Source organism: Mytilus californianus, unplaced genomic scaffold (assembly GCF_021869535.1).
Source record: "Mytilus californianus isolate M0D057914Y unplaced genomic scaffold, xbMytCali1.0.p SCAF_3, whole genome shotgun sequence".
Classification (NCBI taxonomy): Eukaryota; Metazoa; Mollusca; class Bivalvia; order Mytilida; family Mytilidae; genus Mytilus; species Mytilus californianus.
In genome coordinates, this window is record NW_026262679.1 from 117,393,729 (window position 1) to 117,414,188 (window position 20,460).

The window sequence follows — 20,460 nt, forward strand, 5'->3', positions numbered from 1 at the left end:
TTGTCAATGGAATCAATGACGATCTTATATCCCCCAGAGCGACCATTGAATGTGTAATAAAAGTGAATAAAAAAAGAGATAATTAAAAATAAAAAAAATCATATCTAAATTTATAAACCAGGTCGTGATCTATTCGACTATTTTTATTTTGTAGCATTGTTTTCCCCATGGATAATGATAGATCGATATCCATAAGAAAACAAATAGATAAATTTGAACGCACTCAAAAAGACCGAGTTGTTATCACTTTATTATTTAATAGTGATATAATTATGCACATTATGTGGTAAAAATACTAACTTCACAAACAAAATAACTAATATTCAAACGAGACAAGTTTTGATTGATGATGTTTATTGGTAAAAGTGTTTACATAACAGGAAACTAACAAATAGTACCACCCACATAAAAATACACAGAATACAAATTCTTTTAATGTAGCTAATGGAGAAGACAGAATATAGTGTTACCCCCATGTATTCATTGATGCTACAAAATGCCTACATGTAGTAGGAAAAAAAGTTTCTTCTGGTATATTTTCAAACACTTTCATAGAACCTACGATTCGATATTTAACTTTAGATAGACGTGTTTAGACACTCTTATAACCAAGCAGTTAAAAAAATTCGTGCTATGGGCTTTCTTGATGAAAATTTACCTAGGAAAGGATTTTGAACGCAGTAATTCTTTCTGTAACGAGTACGATATACCCGAGCGCTATGCCGTTGTTGAATGCTGTGTAATGACGTTAAGATATTTGCCGAAGGAAATGAAAAGAAATCTCGCATAGCCTGAAATGTATAAGATGAGGCGCCTGGCAAATGTAATCATAATCTGCTTTGCTTTTATTCTCGGCACGCATCAGATTTCACCTTAAGTCCAGTCGGGTTTGCAATAGTTAACTTCAGATTTATAGATTAAAAGAGAACCGAAGCGACTATCTCACAAGTAATCTTATTAATTTTCTGAAAAGTACGATAGATATATTTTATGAGTTTTTCGTGTTTTGGATGGTTAATATTGGTTTTAAATATGGCGATCGTCGGGTCATCTTAAATACCTAAAAACTTTAACAATGATATGTTTGTCAGGGAAATCCCTTTTCATCCCTGTTGTTAAAGCTGATCTAATATTATTTTATGTAATACTCCTTACTCTCTACTGGTGCACCATAATAGAAGGTTTCAACGGCTTTAGACTGGTCAAAGTTCTGGTTTGTGTCATATTAAGGTATATAGGAAATTTATTTTCAGACACGTGCCTGTGGAGCTTACTCTAAATTTAGTTAACAACCTTCTTTCATTTTCATTAACACAACTTACATATTTTTTAATTTGAAAATGTTTTTAAATTTAAGATATGTTCTTAACTTGTTCTCAACTTTGGAATGTTTTGTTTTATCATTTCAAGCCTTTTTAACAAAATTAGGTTATATAGTTTTAGAGAACTTTTTACTTTTTTTATAATTATGCCCTTGAAGAGGAGATTATCTTAAAACAAATGAATAATTGATTTGAATGTTTTCTTTATCGTACTAAATGACTTATTTTCACTGGTTAAAAATTATAAATAAAATGACACATCACGTATATTTGATCTTTAAAAATCTTGTAAAATTAGAAAATGTTTGTTATACAAATCTAATAACCTCAAACTATCGCTGGAGGGCGCAAGGATACGTCGATGAACAAATTAGTGTGTATAATGGAAATTGTTATATTTTGTATTATTTTTGTTCAGTTTTCCTGTGCAGTTTATGTCCAGACACAATACGGATGGGTACGGGGAGTACGATCGAATGATGCGATCTCTTTTTACGGAATTCCATATGCACAACAACCTAGACGGTAAGATTGTTTTAGACTCATTTAAAAATTTGAAAGTTTCCGAGTATTCTGCATATTCTGCTACACTGTTGTTTTCTTTTACGTGCCATGTGTTATTATTTTTGTTAGTTTTCTTACCGCTAAATCTTGGTTTAATTCAGATATTAAAAAAAGAAAAAGAAAGAGCAGGAGGTATACACATTTGACATGATAATAACATCACTACCTTAAGATTAAAACATAAAACATCCAAAACGATCTGATTAAAATACAATCCTGTGTCCAAGCTTTGCATACAGGGATCCGAAAACACTCCATATCACATTCAACTGTCTTTCCTTGTAAGCAAAGCTTGATACTAGCTTGATCACAAGATCTGTACTCTAATCAGATTGCTTTGGATACAAAGCTTTATTATAAAATTATTAAGTAAATATCAATTAGCTCATGATATAACCATGAAAGGGATCTGCTTTTAGTGTCAATAAGTATAAAATTGGGAATGGAAATGGGGAATGTGTCAAAGAGACAACAACCCGACCAGAAAATGAGCAGAAAACAGCCGAAGGCCACCAATGGGTCTTCAACACAGCGAGAAAATCCCGCACCCGGAGGCGGGCTTCAACTGGCCCCTAAACAAATATGTGTATTAGTTCAGTAAGAATGGACGTCACACTAAGCTCCAAAACATATAAATGATCTAAAATTAAAAAAACATACAAGACTAACAAAGGCCAGAGGCTCCTGACTTGGAACATATATGAAAGAAAGAGAATAAAAATATAGGATGCTAATGAGATAACAAACCGTAAAGAACAAAGGACAAAGATGCGGACAATATAGGAAATATGGTTTGATTGTCAATTAGATGACTATCTTGAACAGAGTACAAAATGACGTATATTATAAAAGCAATCACGAGACTTGAACATAGAACCAATCCATACCCGATTATCAGCGTTAAATGCCCAACATGACAACACGTGAAACAATTCAAACAGCGGCCTGATATATGACAAAACAATTAACCAAAAACAAATATGGCAGACAGCAACCAACGACAACCACTGAATTGCAAACAGAAACAACAGTCGTGTGGTGGTCGACAACCAAACAACCCCCAAATTCATGTTTTCATATACTCATTACAAACGTCCTTCGAAGCATCATTGTATTTTAAAAATCAAAACAAATATATATATATTAATATTACTATATCCAATAAACTCATCATAGATACCAGGATTAAATTGTGTACGTCAGACGCGCGTTTCGTCTACAAACGACTCATCAGTGACGCTCGAATAAAAAGTTAGAAAGGCCAAATACAGTACGCAGTTTAAGAGCATTGAGGAACAAAAATTCCGAAAGGTTTTACAAAATAAAGCTAAAGTAATCTATTCCTTTGGTAAACATTGAATAATTAAATTTGAAAATTTAGCTATGAAGTTTGATAAATATCATAATCAAATGGGTAAATTAATGGAATCTGTGTCTCTAATAAGTACATTGTACTGATGTATTCATGCAAGAATAACATGGAGGGTGGCACATCACATGTTTTAAAATGGATTGATATTCAATTAAATGACATATCTAATTACATGCAAAAACTGAGAATGAGCCAAATCTAACACCCCTCATGTGGCAACACCTTCCTGATTCTTATATAAATACCAGCACTTTATGGAAAATTCACGTCAACAGCGTGGTTTGGCTGGTTTGTCGAACATACATATATACCAAACTGGTCAGGACAGGATAAAGCACACTATTAAAGAATAATAGAAATACTTTAATCTAACAATGTCAAATGTAAATTATTTGTAAATTATTTACACACTATGTAACGACAAGACATTTTATAACGATGACTTGTAAATACAAAATATATGGAGGGGACGGTTTGGGTTATAAGCATAATTTTGCAAAACCCACACAGAAACATGTAGAGAACAACAATCGTCGATGACAGAGTGCACTGGTTTATCACTTCCACGTTTAAAAAAAAATAATGTTATACTGACTATCTTTATCACCACACAAATAAAGAATGCCATTCGTATCGATTAAAATTTTGTTTGATGGATATATTCTTTTGATCACATCTGAACCAAGTTTTGTCAATTTTATATCTCGCAATTTTCAAAGTACAGGTTTCACATGTTGCATTTTTTCCAACAACATTGAATTAATCAACTTAACCGACATCTTTTGCCATTTCCTTATCTATATATGGAAAAACAGTTTTAGGATATAATGGAAAAGATTGCGAAGTTTTTCTCCGAATACCAAATTTTAGTTGAGAGAAAATTCACCACTTTCACCATATATGAAAATAAATGTGTTGAATTTTATCACTGTTCTTTCAATGCTTTGAACTTCGGTCTCAGCCATGGTGACCTTATTTCATTTTAGTTTGACACGCAAAATTAATTCCAGTCAAGTGATTCTAGGAACATGGATTATTTATTTTTAAAGCAGCGTTCATTGACTGAATGTACTATTAGATCAGAGTTTTGTGTTGTATTTTTTGTTTGTTGCTCCGGGTTTCAGTCGATCCTGTTTTTTTTTTTTTGCGGTTCCTGCCGATCCTGCTTTTTTGTTGTTGTTGCGGTTCCTGTCGATCCTGCTGATGGAATATATTTTTCTCGGGGTTCATTGTCATAACCATAATCTGGTTCTTTTTTCCTCTTTTATGACATTACCGAACGTGACATATCACGGTATTTTTACTTTTCGATAGGATCATGAACGATACCAGATAATAATGTATCATAAAGGGGCAATATTAAATAAATATAAATAGATCACAAAGGCTGTGTTAAAATTGAACATTTCATATTAAAATCTCTCCATGGCACATGATACCATGCATCTATGTTAGGCATATCCAAATGATTTGTATTTTCAATTATATTTTTTGAGTTTATTTATGAACGAATTAAATCAATCTTTATTTTTATCATGTCCTAAGTAAAATATTCCGTTTTCAACAGGCCAATTCTTGACTAGACAAAACAAACAAGCAACATTACATTACACTTTAATTAACATAAAACTCGTTGTCGAACATAAGGATACAACTTAAACGTACATTATGAACCAAGAGTTATCTTACAAACAATGGTATAACATATTCCTAAGTCAGATATCTAACGAATAATATTACGAACATGAGATACCAAGAATTGTCTACTATTTGAGAATTTCGGAAATACAAAAAATTACTGAAACTGAAATATTCAAGCTACAAATTAAAAAACCTATATCCATTATTACTTGTAAAATTCCGGAAACATACTCATACACATTTTTTATAGCGAAGAGGCGATACAACTGTATAGTCATATATATCCCGAAAGGAAAGAATGCATTTAAATTGCAATCTAAATGACATTGAGTATGAGTAACATTTCTTATTCAAATGTAAACAGATTCATTTTTACTGAACTCACGATGAGGATTAAAAGTATATGCTTATTTAATAAAAATAAGTATATTTTACCCGAGTTAATATTAAGGTGGTACCAAACACCTTGACTAAAATTGATTTGGCTCGTTTAATTTTCATAAAATTTTGACAAAATATTTACTTTGACCCTTTAACAAAAATATAAAAAATTCAAAAAACTTGAACCACACACTTTATTGGATAAATAGCAGTTTGACAAACACTAATTTTGTTCATTGAGAAGCTAAATAATTCCAATAAAACGTGATTAAAACGTTCAGCTGATTTTTAAAGAGTTATATCCCTGTAGTGTAATGTACCACCTTAATTTGATGATATTATTTTCTCTTGTAGATGGGCGCATGCTATACACCCTATTCCGTGGGGCGGAGTTCTAAATGCCACCAAACCACGACCGATGTGTCTACAGCCACCATGTGGTAGATTAGATCCTCCTGGGATGTGCCAAGAAAATGTTAGTATTGGTCACACCCGATCTTAAAGATTGTATGTTTTACGTCAACAAATAATTAAAAAGCAAAAACAAACACAGAATATACACTTAAACACGAACAGCACCAATGAAACACATGAACATATAACAAAATTAAATGTCTGACACAGTACATAATCAAAAGTTACACGACCTGCTTATCTTTTACATTACACATTTTCTGAAGAATCACTCACATTTTTTCTTCAGATGTCGGAAAACTGTCATTTTGTGAATGTATTTGTGCCGTTGAATACCAGACAAGGAAATAGAAAGACGGTGATGGTATTTATACATGGTGGAGATTTTCAGTCCATGTCTGGTGGTGCTCCTGCATTTAATGGGGAATATTTTGTCAATAAAGGAGATGTTATATTGGTAACGTTTAATTACAGATTAGGTTAGTAATATATTATTTCTATAATGTATTCTGTTGCATTTCAAAACATTTGGTATCAGCAGAAAACAATATCTAACACATCTGCATTCAGAGTGACAGAAGACATTTTAGCTCGATCACCCACAGGGACTCGGTTAGCAGATTAAAATTTTGTTAAACAATGTTTTTTAATTTTTTTTTTAATTATTTCCTGTCTATTTGTATTACTTTATTAACGTATTTGACCCTAGGATTTTTCAGTATAGGGATATGGATAGTAAACTGCACATTGCTAGAAAACAAAGAAATAGTGATGTCAACGTCAAATACGTTAATAAAGTAATAATACAAATAGACAGGAAATAATAAAAAAAAAAATAAAAAAACATTGTTTAACAAAATTTTAATCTGCTAACCGAGTCCCTGTGGATCACCCTGTCTAAAAAGCTACTAGTATTTGAGCTTTTGCAATCACTCTGGGGTCCGTCGTTGTCCGGTGTACGGTTTTTGTCGTAAACTTTTCCAAAGGTCTTCTCATTTGAAACTTCTCTACAAATTTCAACCAAACTTGGCCTGAATGATTCGTAGGATATCTAGTATAAAGTTTGTGTTTCGGTAAGTCAATAAAAATGGACGTAATGGACAAAAATAGAACATAAAAAGGGAGGTGAAATGCATCAATTGTCTTATATCTTGAAAACTTTAATTAATAGAGAAATCTGGCATGTAGATAATGATCAAAATGTCAAGCTCTGTCAACTTATTATTTTCACCCAAATTATCAGATGTCTCCCTAATGAGTTTTTGTGATTTAATTTGTAAAGAGTTATTGCACTTAAATGACGAATTTTGACTAAATTTAGAGATTTTGTCTATTGTCTAAAAAGTACTATTATAGATAAGTAACCGTACGATCTTCAGCAATGAACAAAACCCATACCGTATAGAAAGCTACAAAAGGCCCGACATGACAAAATATTTCAAACGAGTAAACCAACGACATGGCCTGATTTATGTACAAAACAATAATCGAAAAACAATTATGATAGAAAGACCAACCACAACTACAACAACAGAATTACATGATCATAACTTGGAACAGACACATTTAGAATGTCGCCGAGTTAAACAGCAGCAGTTAAACATGTTTCCGACCTCGCAAACCTCCCCGAACCTTAGAGAGTGGAATCAAACTTATCAATCTAATCAAAATTAAATCCTTTAATTGCTTCCGTTCTGGTAAGATGCTCGACATATCAGAACGGGAGCAATTAAAGGATCTAATTTTAATGATATTGCACACCTATCATATTGTGTTGGCTTGCTGTCTGTTTAACATGTACCGCTCATCTTCCTTCATTCCTATTTAACATAACTGTTAAATAACACAATGGTATAAAATCTAAAGAATTCGTGATAAATTACAAAAAAAAAAATTGTTCACAGTACAATTGTTCAGGTAAATAGGTAACATTTTACAATACAATTAATCATATATCAATCAAAATGTAACACATTGCTAATTAATATATCTTATTCATATTTGTTGTTATCAAATTTTTGGGTCATACATTACACGAAATTGTATTTTTTTGTAATTATGATAACGTTAAGTACATATTAAGAAATATTGAAATGCTATATTTTGCAAGGATAGGATTGAGTCTTTATTGAACACTATGTTGACCGTACTTGGGATCAAATGCCCAATCAAACACTGAAACTGGTCAACATACTCATTCCATAGAATCCCACGTATGTAGGTCAATTAAGAATTCAGAATCAAACCATGTTAAGCCAAAATAAGTTCAAGGAAGTAATCAATCTGTTTCCTGACGTGTGAGGTGTAGGTCCTTGTATCATATGAATATAAAAGTCTTGCACACACTGTAGGCACGTTCACTAGAACAGGTCACCATAGCCCAATCAAAGACAGAGAGACAAGAAATAAGGTATGTTATACATGGTGAATTTGTCTTTGGTGAACATGCCACCACAGCCAAATCAAAGGCAAAGAGACAAAAAACAAAACCTGTAATACATGGTGACTTTGTCTTTGGTGAACATACCACCACAGCCCAATCAAAGACAAAGAGACAAAAAACAAGACCTGTATAATATATGGTGACTTTGTCTTTGGTGAACATGCAACCACAGCCCAATCAAAGGCGGAGAGACAAGAAACAAGACATGTAAACATGCCACCATAGCCCTAGCCAGAATCGAAATAGTTATCACTTGCAAGACATTTCTTTGTTTTGACATTGTTAGACTTGTCATATGAAACAAAAGTCATTTCTGGTTGCGAGAAAATGTAACGTTATTTAAGATATACGTCAACAGAGCTAAAAGTAACGGGACAAATGGCCATTACGTTGGAAATTTATACTTCCAAACTCAAAGCAACGACTCATTCGACTGGAAATATTATTACATCAACGGCAGAATGGATGTGGAAACCCGTTTGGGTTTAATCAACACATGTAAAATATAGGACACAATCGGATAAATTACAGATCGGACGACTAGGTTATCACAGTCCTAGATACTTAGATAATTACACGAGAGATACTCTCTTACATCTGTAGAACAAAGAGATGTGAGAGTTTTCATGGCGAAATACAAATACTAGTACATGAAAGATGACATCTGCAGAACAAAGAGGTGTGAGAGTTCACATGGCGAAATACAAATACATGAAAGATGACATCTGCAGAACAAAGAGTTGTGAGAGTCAAGATGTGGAGATACGATAACAATAGATATACAATGACATCTGTAGAATAAGGAGGTTACAATGTGGAAATTCATTCACATGAGATATACACTGCGACATCTGTAGAACAAAGAGTTATTAGAGTTCGTATGTGGAAATACAATTAAATGAGACACACACTGTTATGTCTGTAGAACAAAGAGACAAAGACTCCTGGTGTGAAAATACAATTTACATAGATGACACACTGCAGTATATACTAGTATAGAAAAAAAAGAATGTTAGAGTGCTTTTGTTGAAATACAATAACATGAAAGATGCATTGCCACATATAATAAAATAGAGAATGGAAATGGGGAACGTGTCAAAGAGACAACAACCCGACCATAGAGCAGACAATATGTATAGATAAGAGATGTGAGAGTCCTGATGTGGAAAAACAATTATATAGAGAGATACACCGTTGTAGAACATAGAACTACATGAGAGAAATAGTATGACATCTATAGAAAAACAAATCATCAAAGATACCAGGCTTATAATCTATAACGCTATACGACGCGTTTCTTCTACATACGACTCGTCAATGGCGCACGAGTTAAGACAATTTAAAACAGCTGGAAGGCCAAATCAAATAAGAGGTTGAAGAGTAACAAAAACAAAAATTCCGAAAATGTGTGCCAAATATGGTTAATGCAATGTAATCATAGGTAGATCAACCTTAGTATTTCGAGTGATTCAACATTTTATGAACAGTAAATTACAGAAAATGACACAACACAAACGTGCTGACTACTAGGCTGGTGATACCCTCTGAAACGAAACGTCCACCAGCAGTGATTTCGACCCAGTGGTTGTAAAAAACTAATCAAAGATACCAGGCTTATGTTTGTTACGTCAGACGCGCGCTTCGTCTACATCAGACTCATCAGTGGCGCTTTTTTCGTCAGAAAACAGTTGGAAGGCCAAACCAAAGACGAGGAATGAAGAGCAATACTGAAAACCGATATTAAATTCATAAAACTCCGAAAAATTGTGCCAAATATGCAATAAGAACAAAAAGGTGTGAGGTACAATTACATAAGAGTAATGCTGTGAAATATGCAGAACAAAGAGGTGTGAAGAAATGCAAAAAAGACATGGGAAATACATTGCGACATCTATAGAACAACGAGGAGTGTGAGTCTTGATGTGGATATAAAATGGTATGAGAGATATACACATACATTTGCAGAGATATGTGAGGGTGAAGATGTTGAGATATACAATTGTCGCAGAGACATTTTGTGACAACTGTAGAATAAAGAGGTATGAGACTACTGATTTGAAAATGTCATTACATGAAAGATACACTGTCACACCTCTAGAACAAGAATAAGTGTTCTAATGTGGAAATTCAATTCTAAGAAAGCTAGATAATACGATCTGTGCGAGTATTACTTTGACACGCCCTTTTCTTTAATGATATACAACTGTGAAACAAAGAACAATGAAAGGGATATAAACCGTAGCACTTAAAAACGGAAGAATAATAAAGTGAAAAAAAACCATTAAATTACGGATTTACAACTACAGACAAGTATATCCTTTAGATTTTATTTAATGGCTTTTACACTTATGAAAAAAACATTACATGTCATAGATGTTTTACAAAGAAAGCAAAAATATCAAGCAGTAAAAGTTACAATAATGGCAGGTTAATTGCAGTGAATGGGAAAACTTTAAAAAAATTGTTTTTGAAGTCTAGTTGGAAGGAGCAACCATTGTAAATTTCTGTCAATTATCTATAATAGACTTATGATGCAATGATACATATTGTAATAGTTTCAACCTTTTGGGTCTTTCCGTGTTATTTTTATTACAGAATAATCAACATTTGATAACCAGGTGTTTGAGAATAAACAAAAATTGCAAAAGTTATGGAGTATTTCTTTAATTATGTTATATGAGACACAGGATTTGCAATTTGTTTTAATTTCTTGTTCTCTATGTCAGACAAATCAATCCCAGAGAGATGAAGTTTGTCTTCGTTTTTGCAAATGTTTCTTTTTCCAGATTGATCAAAAGAAGAATTAACTCATTATACAGTGATAAATATTACAATAGTTTCAAGTTCTGTTGGATGTATCAATGATTTTAGAATTATCAACATTTTAGTACTCAGTCTGTGAGAAAAAAAAATGCAAAAAGAGAGACAGAAGATACCAAAGAGGGAATCAAAACTCATAAGTCGATGAGAGACCGACAGAATCATGACATTAACGAAAAACGACGAGCAGTATATTCTCCACAGCATAAAAAATAAAGACTGAGCAACACGAACCACAACAAATCTGAGGATGACACCAGGTGCTTCTTGGGAGTAAGCATATGCTGCTCTTCATGTGACCCCGTCATGTTGTTCATGGCAAGTACAAATTCGGTGTTCGGGGATGTAACAAGCGAGAAAAAGTGGACGGGAGAATGAACGTATCCGTGGTCATTTGTGACACAGATATTCCAGTTTCTTTGTCCTACAATGTATATGTTCTCCCATTTATTTGTATTGTGGTCCTGTCATGTGATGTTGTCGTTTTGGTGTTGTGTTTGACGTTGCCATTTAAGCGGGAGGTTTGGCATGCCACAAAACCAGGTTCAACCCACCATTTTTTTCTTAAAATATCCTGTACCAAGTCAGGAAAATGGCCATTGTTATATTATAGTTCGTTTCTGTGTGTGTTACATTTTAATGTTGTGTTTTTGTTGTGTCGTTGTTCTCCTCTTATATTTGATGCGTTTCCCTCAGTTTTAGTTTGTAACCCGGATTTGTTTTTGTCTCTATCGATTTATAAGTTTCGAACAGCGGTATACTACTGTTGTTTTTATTCCATAACCACCAACAAACTCATTACTTCCGCCGTAAAACTTCAAAAGGGACGATTTCAATTTGACCGTTAGGAATCCTTGGGGCAATACCTTTCTTGTTAGCAACAAGGAAATCATGATAGGAAACTCAGACTCTAAACATCGTATCTACTGGGAGATATAGTCCATATGCAGGCGCTGCTGGAATGTTGTAGACATGGAAAATTCACAATTGGAAGCTGAAATCATATTTTTTCGTAAAGTTTTGTTCACGACCGACCCTCAGTATTAATTTCTAGATGTAAGTATAGATATGAGACAGCATTGACTGTATCTGTTGACCCGATGTTTGATGGAATAGATGTGATCAACATAGTAAAAAACATTCAATTATTTAGTGAGAGGACATCATCTTTATAGTGAAACGGGAAGTTAAAAGGTTTCATTTCATTCTTCCTGAGCAAAGGTTATGAGTATTTCCTTCATTCTTATAAGGTACACAGGAAATGCAAATTGTTTTCTTTTTGATCTGTCTTTCCAAACTACCATCTTTCAGGTAAAACAGAAAAGACAATTTCTGATAGTTGAAGATGATTCCCGGATTGTCTTGTTGAAGTACAGCCGTATCTGACTGGAACTGATTTACTGTGTGTTTTGATTTAACGACACATAGTTTAGAAAGGCAATACGGTGGATTTGCTTGTGCTTTCTGTAGCTGTACCATGATATTTCACAGGACCGTAACTACATTAAGGCAAATGAGGCAAATGCCTCATGTTGGAAATTAAAAAAAAAAATAAGTTGACACAAATGCTTGTCTTCATATCAAATTGTTTCACGGTGAGTGTCTTGCAAGAAGCAAGTTGTGTTCACCCTCTGACATCGCCCCTGTTTTTTCGGGATCCATGTTTCACATTTATTTTTAGTTTTCAGTGTTGATTGTTTGTCGTTATGTGTCTAATATCTGTTCCCAAGGTTGTCTTTTGTTCATTGGTTGCTTTTCTTTATGACTATTCTCCTAGTGTTGAATTACATTTGTAAATTAGTCATTTTGTTTTAAACTTTTAAACTTGAGATTTATTATAATTCAGGACCTTTTGTCTAATTTTAAAAACTACTTTAAATTGTAAAAATATTTGAAATTAGCTCTCGCTTTTTTGTTCTATGTTCTATGTCGGCGTTAAGCGAACACCAATCAATCGACCTTGATGACTATGGCTTCAGTTGTCTAATATTCCTTGTTGTGAACGTTCATTCTCTGCTTTGCGTAGATTTAAGACTTGGGAAATATCTACAATGACCCGTGAACGGTGATGTGTGGTTTGGCAATGTTACATGCCCACCGATGTCCAGATAGTGTTTGAGAAAATGTTTTGAGAAGATACGATGCTACCGGAAATAGAAAAAATTGTCGTGTTTTCATGGAAAATTAAACTTTATATTAAAGAATACAAAACTGGCTCTCTTTTCTGCAAATAAAACTAAAAAGCTGACATGGATTAAATTTAGACAACCCAATCTCCCGGAATCAAATCATTTAAAAAGAAAATAATGTATTGTCATATGATCTTTTACATTGCAAGGCTAAACTTGCTTTAAGCCGTGTTCAGGCCCTAAAATTGAAAATAAAGGGATATGGAGTAAATGTGCATGGGACAAAATCGCACACAATACATAAAAAAATACGAATTATCAATGAACAGGGCTTTTATTCCTGTTCTTCATCATGACAGTCGCTGGAGGGTCTTCAACAACGAACGAATCATTCATACCCTACAACAAGGGAAACTGTTCTTAGACCTCATTGCTACATTTTTGTGCAGTTTTAATATGTATACCGGCTGATTAATGCCGGATCTGTCTGTTCTGGTCTTGTATAAGGTCAAGACTTTGGTGTAATATTTTTGTGACTTTAAGATTTATTCACAGTACAATACTTTAATTACCGCTTAAGTCGACGCTAGGGCCATCTAGACCTTGTTGTAGGGTATGAATGATTCGTTCGTTGTTGAAGACCCTCCAGCGACTGTCATGATGAAGAACAGGAATAAAAGCCCTGTTCATTGATAATTCGTATTTTTTATGTATTGTGTGCGATTTTGTCCCATGCACATTTACTCCATATCCCTTTATTTTCAATTTTAGGGCCTGAACACGGCTTAAAGCAAGTTTAGCCTTTCAATGTAAAAGATCATATGACAATACATTATTTTCTTTTTAAATGATTTGATTCCGGGAGATTGGGTTGTCTAAATTTAACCCATGTCAGCTTTTTAGTTTTATTTACAGAAAAGAGAGCCAGTTTTGTAATCTTTAATATATAGTTTAATTTTCCATGAAAACACGACAATTTTTTCTATTTCCGGTAGCATCGTATCTTCTCAAAACATTTTCTTAAACACTATCTGGACATCGGTGGGCATGTAACATTGCCAAACCACACATCACCGTTCACGGGTCATTGCAGATCTTTCCCAAGTCTTAAATCTACGCAAAGCAGAGAATGAACGTTCACAACAAGGAATATTAGACAACTGAAGCCATAGTCATCAAGGTCGATTGATTGGTGTTCGCTTAACGCCGACATAGAACATAGAACAAAAAAGCGAGAGCTAATTTCAAATATTTTTACAATTTAAAGTAGTTTTTAAAATTAGACAAAAGGTCCTGAATTATAATAAATCTCAAGTTTAAAACAAAATGACTAATTTACAAATGTAATTCAACACTAGGAGAATAGTCATAAAGAAAGGCAACCAATGAACAAAAGACAACCTTGGGAACAGATATTAGACACATAACGACAAACAATCAACACTGAAAACTAAAAATAAATGTGAAACATGGATCCCGAAAAAACAGGGGCGATGTCAGAGGGTGAACACAACTTGCTTCTTGCAAGACACTCACCGTGAAGACAAGCATTTGTGTCAACTTATTTTTTTTTTAATTTCCAACATGAGGCATTTGCCTCATTTGCCTCAATGTAGTTACGGCCCTGGATGTGGCCTGTTGTAGCCTGAAGAGTCGGGTGTTGGCGGTTGATGATGCCTGTTGTAACGATGAAGAGTCGGGTGTTGGCGGTTGATGTGGTCTGTTGTAACCTGAAGAGTCGGGTGTTGGCGGTTGAGGTGGCCTGTTGTAACCTGAAGAGTCGGGTGTTGGCGGTTGAGGTGGCCTGTTGTAACCATGAAGAGTCGGGTGTAGGCGGTTGATGTGGCCTGTTGTAACATGAAGAGTCGGGTGTTGGCGGTTGATGATGCCTGTTGTAACATGAAGAGTCGGGTGTAGGCGGTTGATGTGGCCTGTTGTAACCATGAAGAGTCGGGTGTTGGCGGTTGATGTGGCCTGTTGTAACCTGAAGAGTCGGGTGTTGGCGGTTGATGATGCCTGTTGTAACATGAAGAGTCGGGTGTAGGCGGTTGATGTGGCCTGTTGTAACCTGAAGAGTCGGGTGTTGGCGGTTGATGTGGCCTGTTGTAACATGCTGCACCGTTGTCCAATAGTTTTGTAATCCCTGGTATCCTTTGTATATTTTATTTCACGAATGCCATTCATAGCCTTTCAGTGATTACTGTATTATTTCACGAATGCCATTCATGGCCTGTCAGTGATGACTGTATTATTTCACGAATGCCATTCATGGTCTGTCAGTGATTACTGTATTATTTCACGAATGCCATTCATGGCCTGTCAGTGATAACTGTATTATTTCACGAATGCCATTCATGGTCTGTCAGTGATTACTGTATTATTTCACGAATGCCATTCATGGCCTGTCAGTGATAACTGTATTATTTCACGAATGCCATTCATGGTCTGTCAGTGATTACTGTATTATTTCACGAATGCCATTCATGGCCTGTCAGTGATTAAATCCCTTTTGCATAGTTTCTTTGAGTGTTCTCCTCCAATTTTATAGTGTAAATTTATATTGCTTATTATAAACTATTAAAGTTGTATGTCTGACAACGCATCGGGGACCAATTACAATGTATGTATAATGCTACACGCATATGGTATATGACAACATTTGTTGTTCAAAGGAAGATAACCAAAGTTTTTGATACGGTTTATGTTTATATGTATCCGTCTCCCCGACGCTCTCTATTTTTATCTATTTGGTGTACTGTTATATTCACCCACGACGGTGCCACATGTAGAGCAGGATCTGCTTACCCTTCCGGAGCACTCGAGATCACCCTGGGTTTTTGGTGGGGGTTCGTGTTGCTCAGTCTTTAGTTTTCTATGTTGTGTTTTGTGTACTATTGTTTGTCTTTTGATCTTTTTATTTTTTCCAATGGCGTTGTCAGTTTATTTCGTCTTATGATTTTGAATGTCCCTTTGATATCTTCGACCTATCTTGACGTACTGTCATGGATTAAAGCACTCAATACAAAGAGTGTATTGTACTGTTTATTTACCATATGTACTATAGTTTATGGAGAGTCGTTGATCACAATTGTATATCTTTATCGTTAAGAAGTATTCGGATTTATAGTTGCAGAGGAATTTACATTTTTATTTCTAGTTACAGGCGAAATGTCATTCAGACTTATAATTACAGAGGAATCGATTCTATATTAGGCATATTTCTGTTTTAAAGAAGTGTCAGGATTTCTAGTTGAAAATAAATTATGATTTTTACTTTTTAAAGGAGTATTAGGATTTCTAGTTACGGAGGAAGTGACGGGCAACTACGGTATAACAGACCAGAGACTGGCGTTACAGTGGGTACAAAACAATATAGGCAGATTCGGAGGCGATAGAAGAAATGTATGTTATCTCTTAAACAAAGGTTGAAACAACAAAAGGAACAAACACAAATTGTTCGCCAAAAATAAAAACTATGGTTTATTTAAAATTAAAGAAATAGATAATATCAACAGTTCTTTTTTCAAAGTACAAAAACTAACACCAACACCACTAAAAAGTGTTAAAAACATACACACGTGCACGTGGTAGTCGTCGGATAATTGCGTCAGTAAGTTAAAAATGTCAGCATTCAAAATTGTTTGCATTAATATGCAAAGTGTGTAAAGTAGTTTACATAAATGACAACAGTTTCTACGTATAATAATGAAATGGCAAATAAGAAAAAAAATGTTGATCGACGAGGAAATTGCATAGATAATTAGGATAATGAAAAGCAATGTATGCTGATTTTCAAGTCGTTCGATAGTTTCAACCTTTAGTTTTTATCTTTTTATTTTTTCAGCTTGTCCCTCTTACTTTAAGTACATTTCCAATCAGTTACAATTTTCAAAAATTTTAAAAATTTTGTTGTATCGGTGAGTTACCAAGCGAGCCAACACATCTATTGGTTACTAGTACTATATTGTCACTATGTTATTTCATTGATCTCCTGATTCATATAATTCTGCCTTCTGTATCAATGAGTTACAACTGACGACAATCAACCAGAACTCTACTGTTTTATCATTTTAGGTTACTCTCTTTGGCCATGGCGCTGGTGCAGTTTCTGTCGCAATACATATGACATCACCAAAATCTTTAGGACTCTTTCGAAATGCAATCCTTCAAAGTCTACCTTTTAGTTTACGTCTTAAGACTGTAGACCAAGCCAGGTTACAAGGACAGAATTTCTCAACAAAAGCAGGTTGTTCAGATATAGAATGTTTACGAAAAAAATCACCATGGGATATTTTAGATGCTCAAGTTAAAACGAGTTTACCTTCTGGAACCGTGTTACAACGATTACGGCCATGGGGTCCACATGTAGATGGAAACGATGTCGCAGGTGATATTCAAGCTGGCTTCCGGTTTGGCCGAGTACATGATATACCCCTTCTCATAGGGACAACAACAGCAGATGGTGCCGACATAGTCTTTAAAACCTATCTCGAGCCATTAAATAGTGTCGCTTTTCGCACTATTCTAGCAACACTTAATCCCACTCAAGCTAGACTATCGTATACCTTATACACTCCACGATCAAATGGCGATACTAGGCGAGAGTTAACTCAGTTTATCACAGATTTTGTTTATACGTGTCCTGCAAGAAGCTTTGCTTCTGACATGACTCGTATAAATAATACGTGGGTTTACGCTTTTGGTCGGAATATGGATTTTTTAGCCGGAAGTGGAAATTCTCCACATTGCGCGATCAGTGCGTGTCATGGTTCAGAACTTGCCTATTTATTCCAGAATATTAAGGATTTAGGATATAATTTTACAATGCCTGACATGCAACTGTCAGACGAAATCTTAATTTATTGGACTAATTTTGCTAAGCTGAATAATCCTAACGGCAATTTAGACACGACCGAACCGGGAATGTTTAATTGGTACCAATATACAGGTATGCCGCCAGTTATTCGAGCAGTTCTTGGTATAGGGCACCCTCAGTCTTCAATCCAAACTGATTACAGGGGAAGGATTTGTAATATGTTTGGTAGTAATAACTTCAGGGCTTGATGCTGATATGTATTTAGTTTTAATGCAATATACACCTATTTATTTATAGTAATCAAATAAACAATCGACAATCAGTATACTTATGCTTATATCTTTATAGGTAATGTTTGAGAAACACTGCTTCGTTAGCCTCTATCTAAATAAAAAAAAGTAAATCGCTCCTTGCAAGATATATAGTTATCCTTTCGAAGCATCTGGTGTCACTGCAGGATTTTACGGGAGTTTATTGTGTTTGTTGTTTTAAGTTGGACCACAAAATGAGAGTCAACATACTGTCTACAACAATAGACTAGTGTCTATAATATATGTCAAGTTTTAAAAATCTTGTGAGTTTTTTTTTTTTATGTTAGTTGCTTTTAAGTGCAATAAATGCTAGTCAACATACTGTCTGCAACAATAGACTAATGTCTATATAATTTGTCCCAACTTTAAATAATCTTGGGCCAATAAAACAAAAGACTACAAGTGAATGTGAAAAAAAAAACCAATCAATGATCTGACATGAACACTAATTTCATTAATGGGTAACCATGACAGGTCTAAGCAGCAACATTAACTAGGTTTCCGATTTGAGACAGTAAGCATATAAACATGTGGGGATAAATGTATTCAATGATGGACTTCATTTTCAAGCAAGACGCGTTTTTACAATAAAAATAAAGAGAAAACTATAACAAATAATCTAATGCGATATTCATATATTATATAGCAATAAGAAGATGTGGTATGAGTGCCAATGAGACAACTCTCCATCCAAGTCACAATGTGTAAAAAGTTAACAATTATAGGTCAAAGTACGGCCTTCAACACGGAGTCTTGGCGCACACCAAACAGCAAGCTATAAAGGGCCCCAAAATGACAAGTGTAAAATAATTCAAACAGGAAAACCAACGGTCTAATCTATATAAAAAAACGAGAAACACTTATGAACCACATCAACAAACAAAACCACTGAACAACAGGCTCCTAACTTAGGACAGATGCAAACAAATGCAGCGGGTTTAAACGTTTTAACAGACGCCAACCTTCACCCTAACCTGAAACAGTAGTGTAACATTGCAACATAGAAAGACACAATATAAAATATCAATTGAAATGGCTTAACTCGATCAAAAAGACATATTAGCAAACACAAGTAAACATACACTAAACGAATAAATTTGATCTATGACACAATATAAATATAATATTAATAAAAAAAGAAGGACATGTAAAACAATGTCAAAAATACAACTCTAACCTTGGTCAGAATGGCGTTTGATAAAACAACGTACACAGGTAAATTTAAATATCATCATTTTGTTTTTAGGATTTCGGAAATTTTTTTTACAAAATAAATAAATTTGTTGTTCATAGTACGAGTACAGAAGTGAAAATTTATCGTCATACTAAATACTTATCAAAGGTGGAACATATTAAAAATAGTGAGACGAGATATAACACAGAATACGAGTTTGGATATATAAACTCCATATGATGGAGCCAAAGGAACATCGCCGTCTAAAAAAGGAAAATTAACAATATGGAATGAAAAATCATCTCTTTTGTCGTAAATTTTAGTATGGAGTTTCCCTTTAGAATTTGAAATGTCTAAATCTAGAAAAGGACAAATACTGCTGTTTAAGTTAGATTTATTTAAAGTAAGTCCCTTTATATAGATATTTGCTTCTTTGCCTACCTCCATTCAAGTTATGAGCGAATTTCAAATTACTGCATGTTTACCTCATATTTTGTTTTTCAGTGTGCTTTTTGCAGTCCTAGTCTTGTGAATGAAGTAAATCAATCAAATGTCAGTATAGAATTACAGAATAAAACAATAAACGTTGAATAAATATTTATAATACAAATAAGCAAGCGAAGTATTTACAAAAGAAAAAGATAAGATGCAAATTTCAATGCGTAAGATATGTGTTATCTTAGCAGTTGAAAAGAAAGAGTTTATTACTACACACACAAGAAAATTGAAAGAAGTGCTTAGTTTATTAATTAATGACACACGCATAGGAAAAGTAAAACTGTGATGTGTAAATTCATGACACAAAATCATTATACGCCAATAAAAAGTTCAAAAGCAAAGGAACGGCTATTATATCGCTTTTCTTCGTCTCAAAGTCACTGTGAGTCCTATAATACGAGCAAAACTCTCACCACACCTCAAGTTAAAGATGGCTCCTCGTGGCGTTCTTAGCTACATCTATGCATTGAACCATGTTGACCATGCCATTACATCTGTGCATTGAACCATGTCGACCACGCCATTACATCTATGCATTGAACCATGTCGACCACGCCATTACATCTATGCATTGA

The 20,460-nt window shown here is 34.2% G+C and overlaps 2 protein-coding genes across 5 annotated transcripts in view; one reads left to right on the forward strand and one right to left on the reverse strand.

Annotated features, from left to right (window-relative positions):
* The window catches only part of LOC127735930 (uncharacterized), a 502,702-nt gene that overhangs the window by 378,836 nt on the left and 103,406 nt on the right, over positions 1-20,460 (reverse strand). The window lies entirely within an intron of this gene.
* On the forward strand, positions 5,641-18,213 carry LOC127735926 (crystal protein-like). Its single transcript, XM_052246370.1, has 4 exons — positions 5,641-5,755; positions 5,984-6,173; positions 16,370-16,488; positions 17,161-18,213. The coding sequence occupies exons 1-4, from the start codon at positions 5,699-5,701 to the stop codon at positions 18,148-18,150; spliced, it is 1,356 nt and encodes a 451-aa protein (XP_052102330.1). The 5' UTR covers positions 5,641-5,698; the 3' UTR covers positions 18,151-18,213.

Bases quoted from the DNA above. Each gene is read 5' to 3' on its own strand.
- LOC127735926 (XM_052246370.1), top strand. From the start codon at position 5,699: ATGTGTCTACAGCCACCATGTGGTAGATTAGATCCTCCTGGGATGTGC. The intron at 5,756-5,983 runs GTTAGTATTGGT...TTTTTTCTTCAG, and splicing joins CTGGGATGTGCCAAGAAAAT to ATGTCGGAAAACTGTCATTT. The intron at 6,174-16,369 runs GTTAGTAATATA...TACTTTTTAAAG, and splicing joins AACGTTTAATTACAGATTAG to GAGTATTAGGATTTCTAGTT.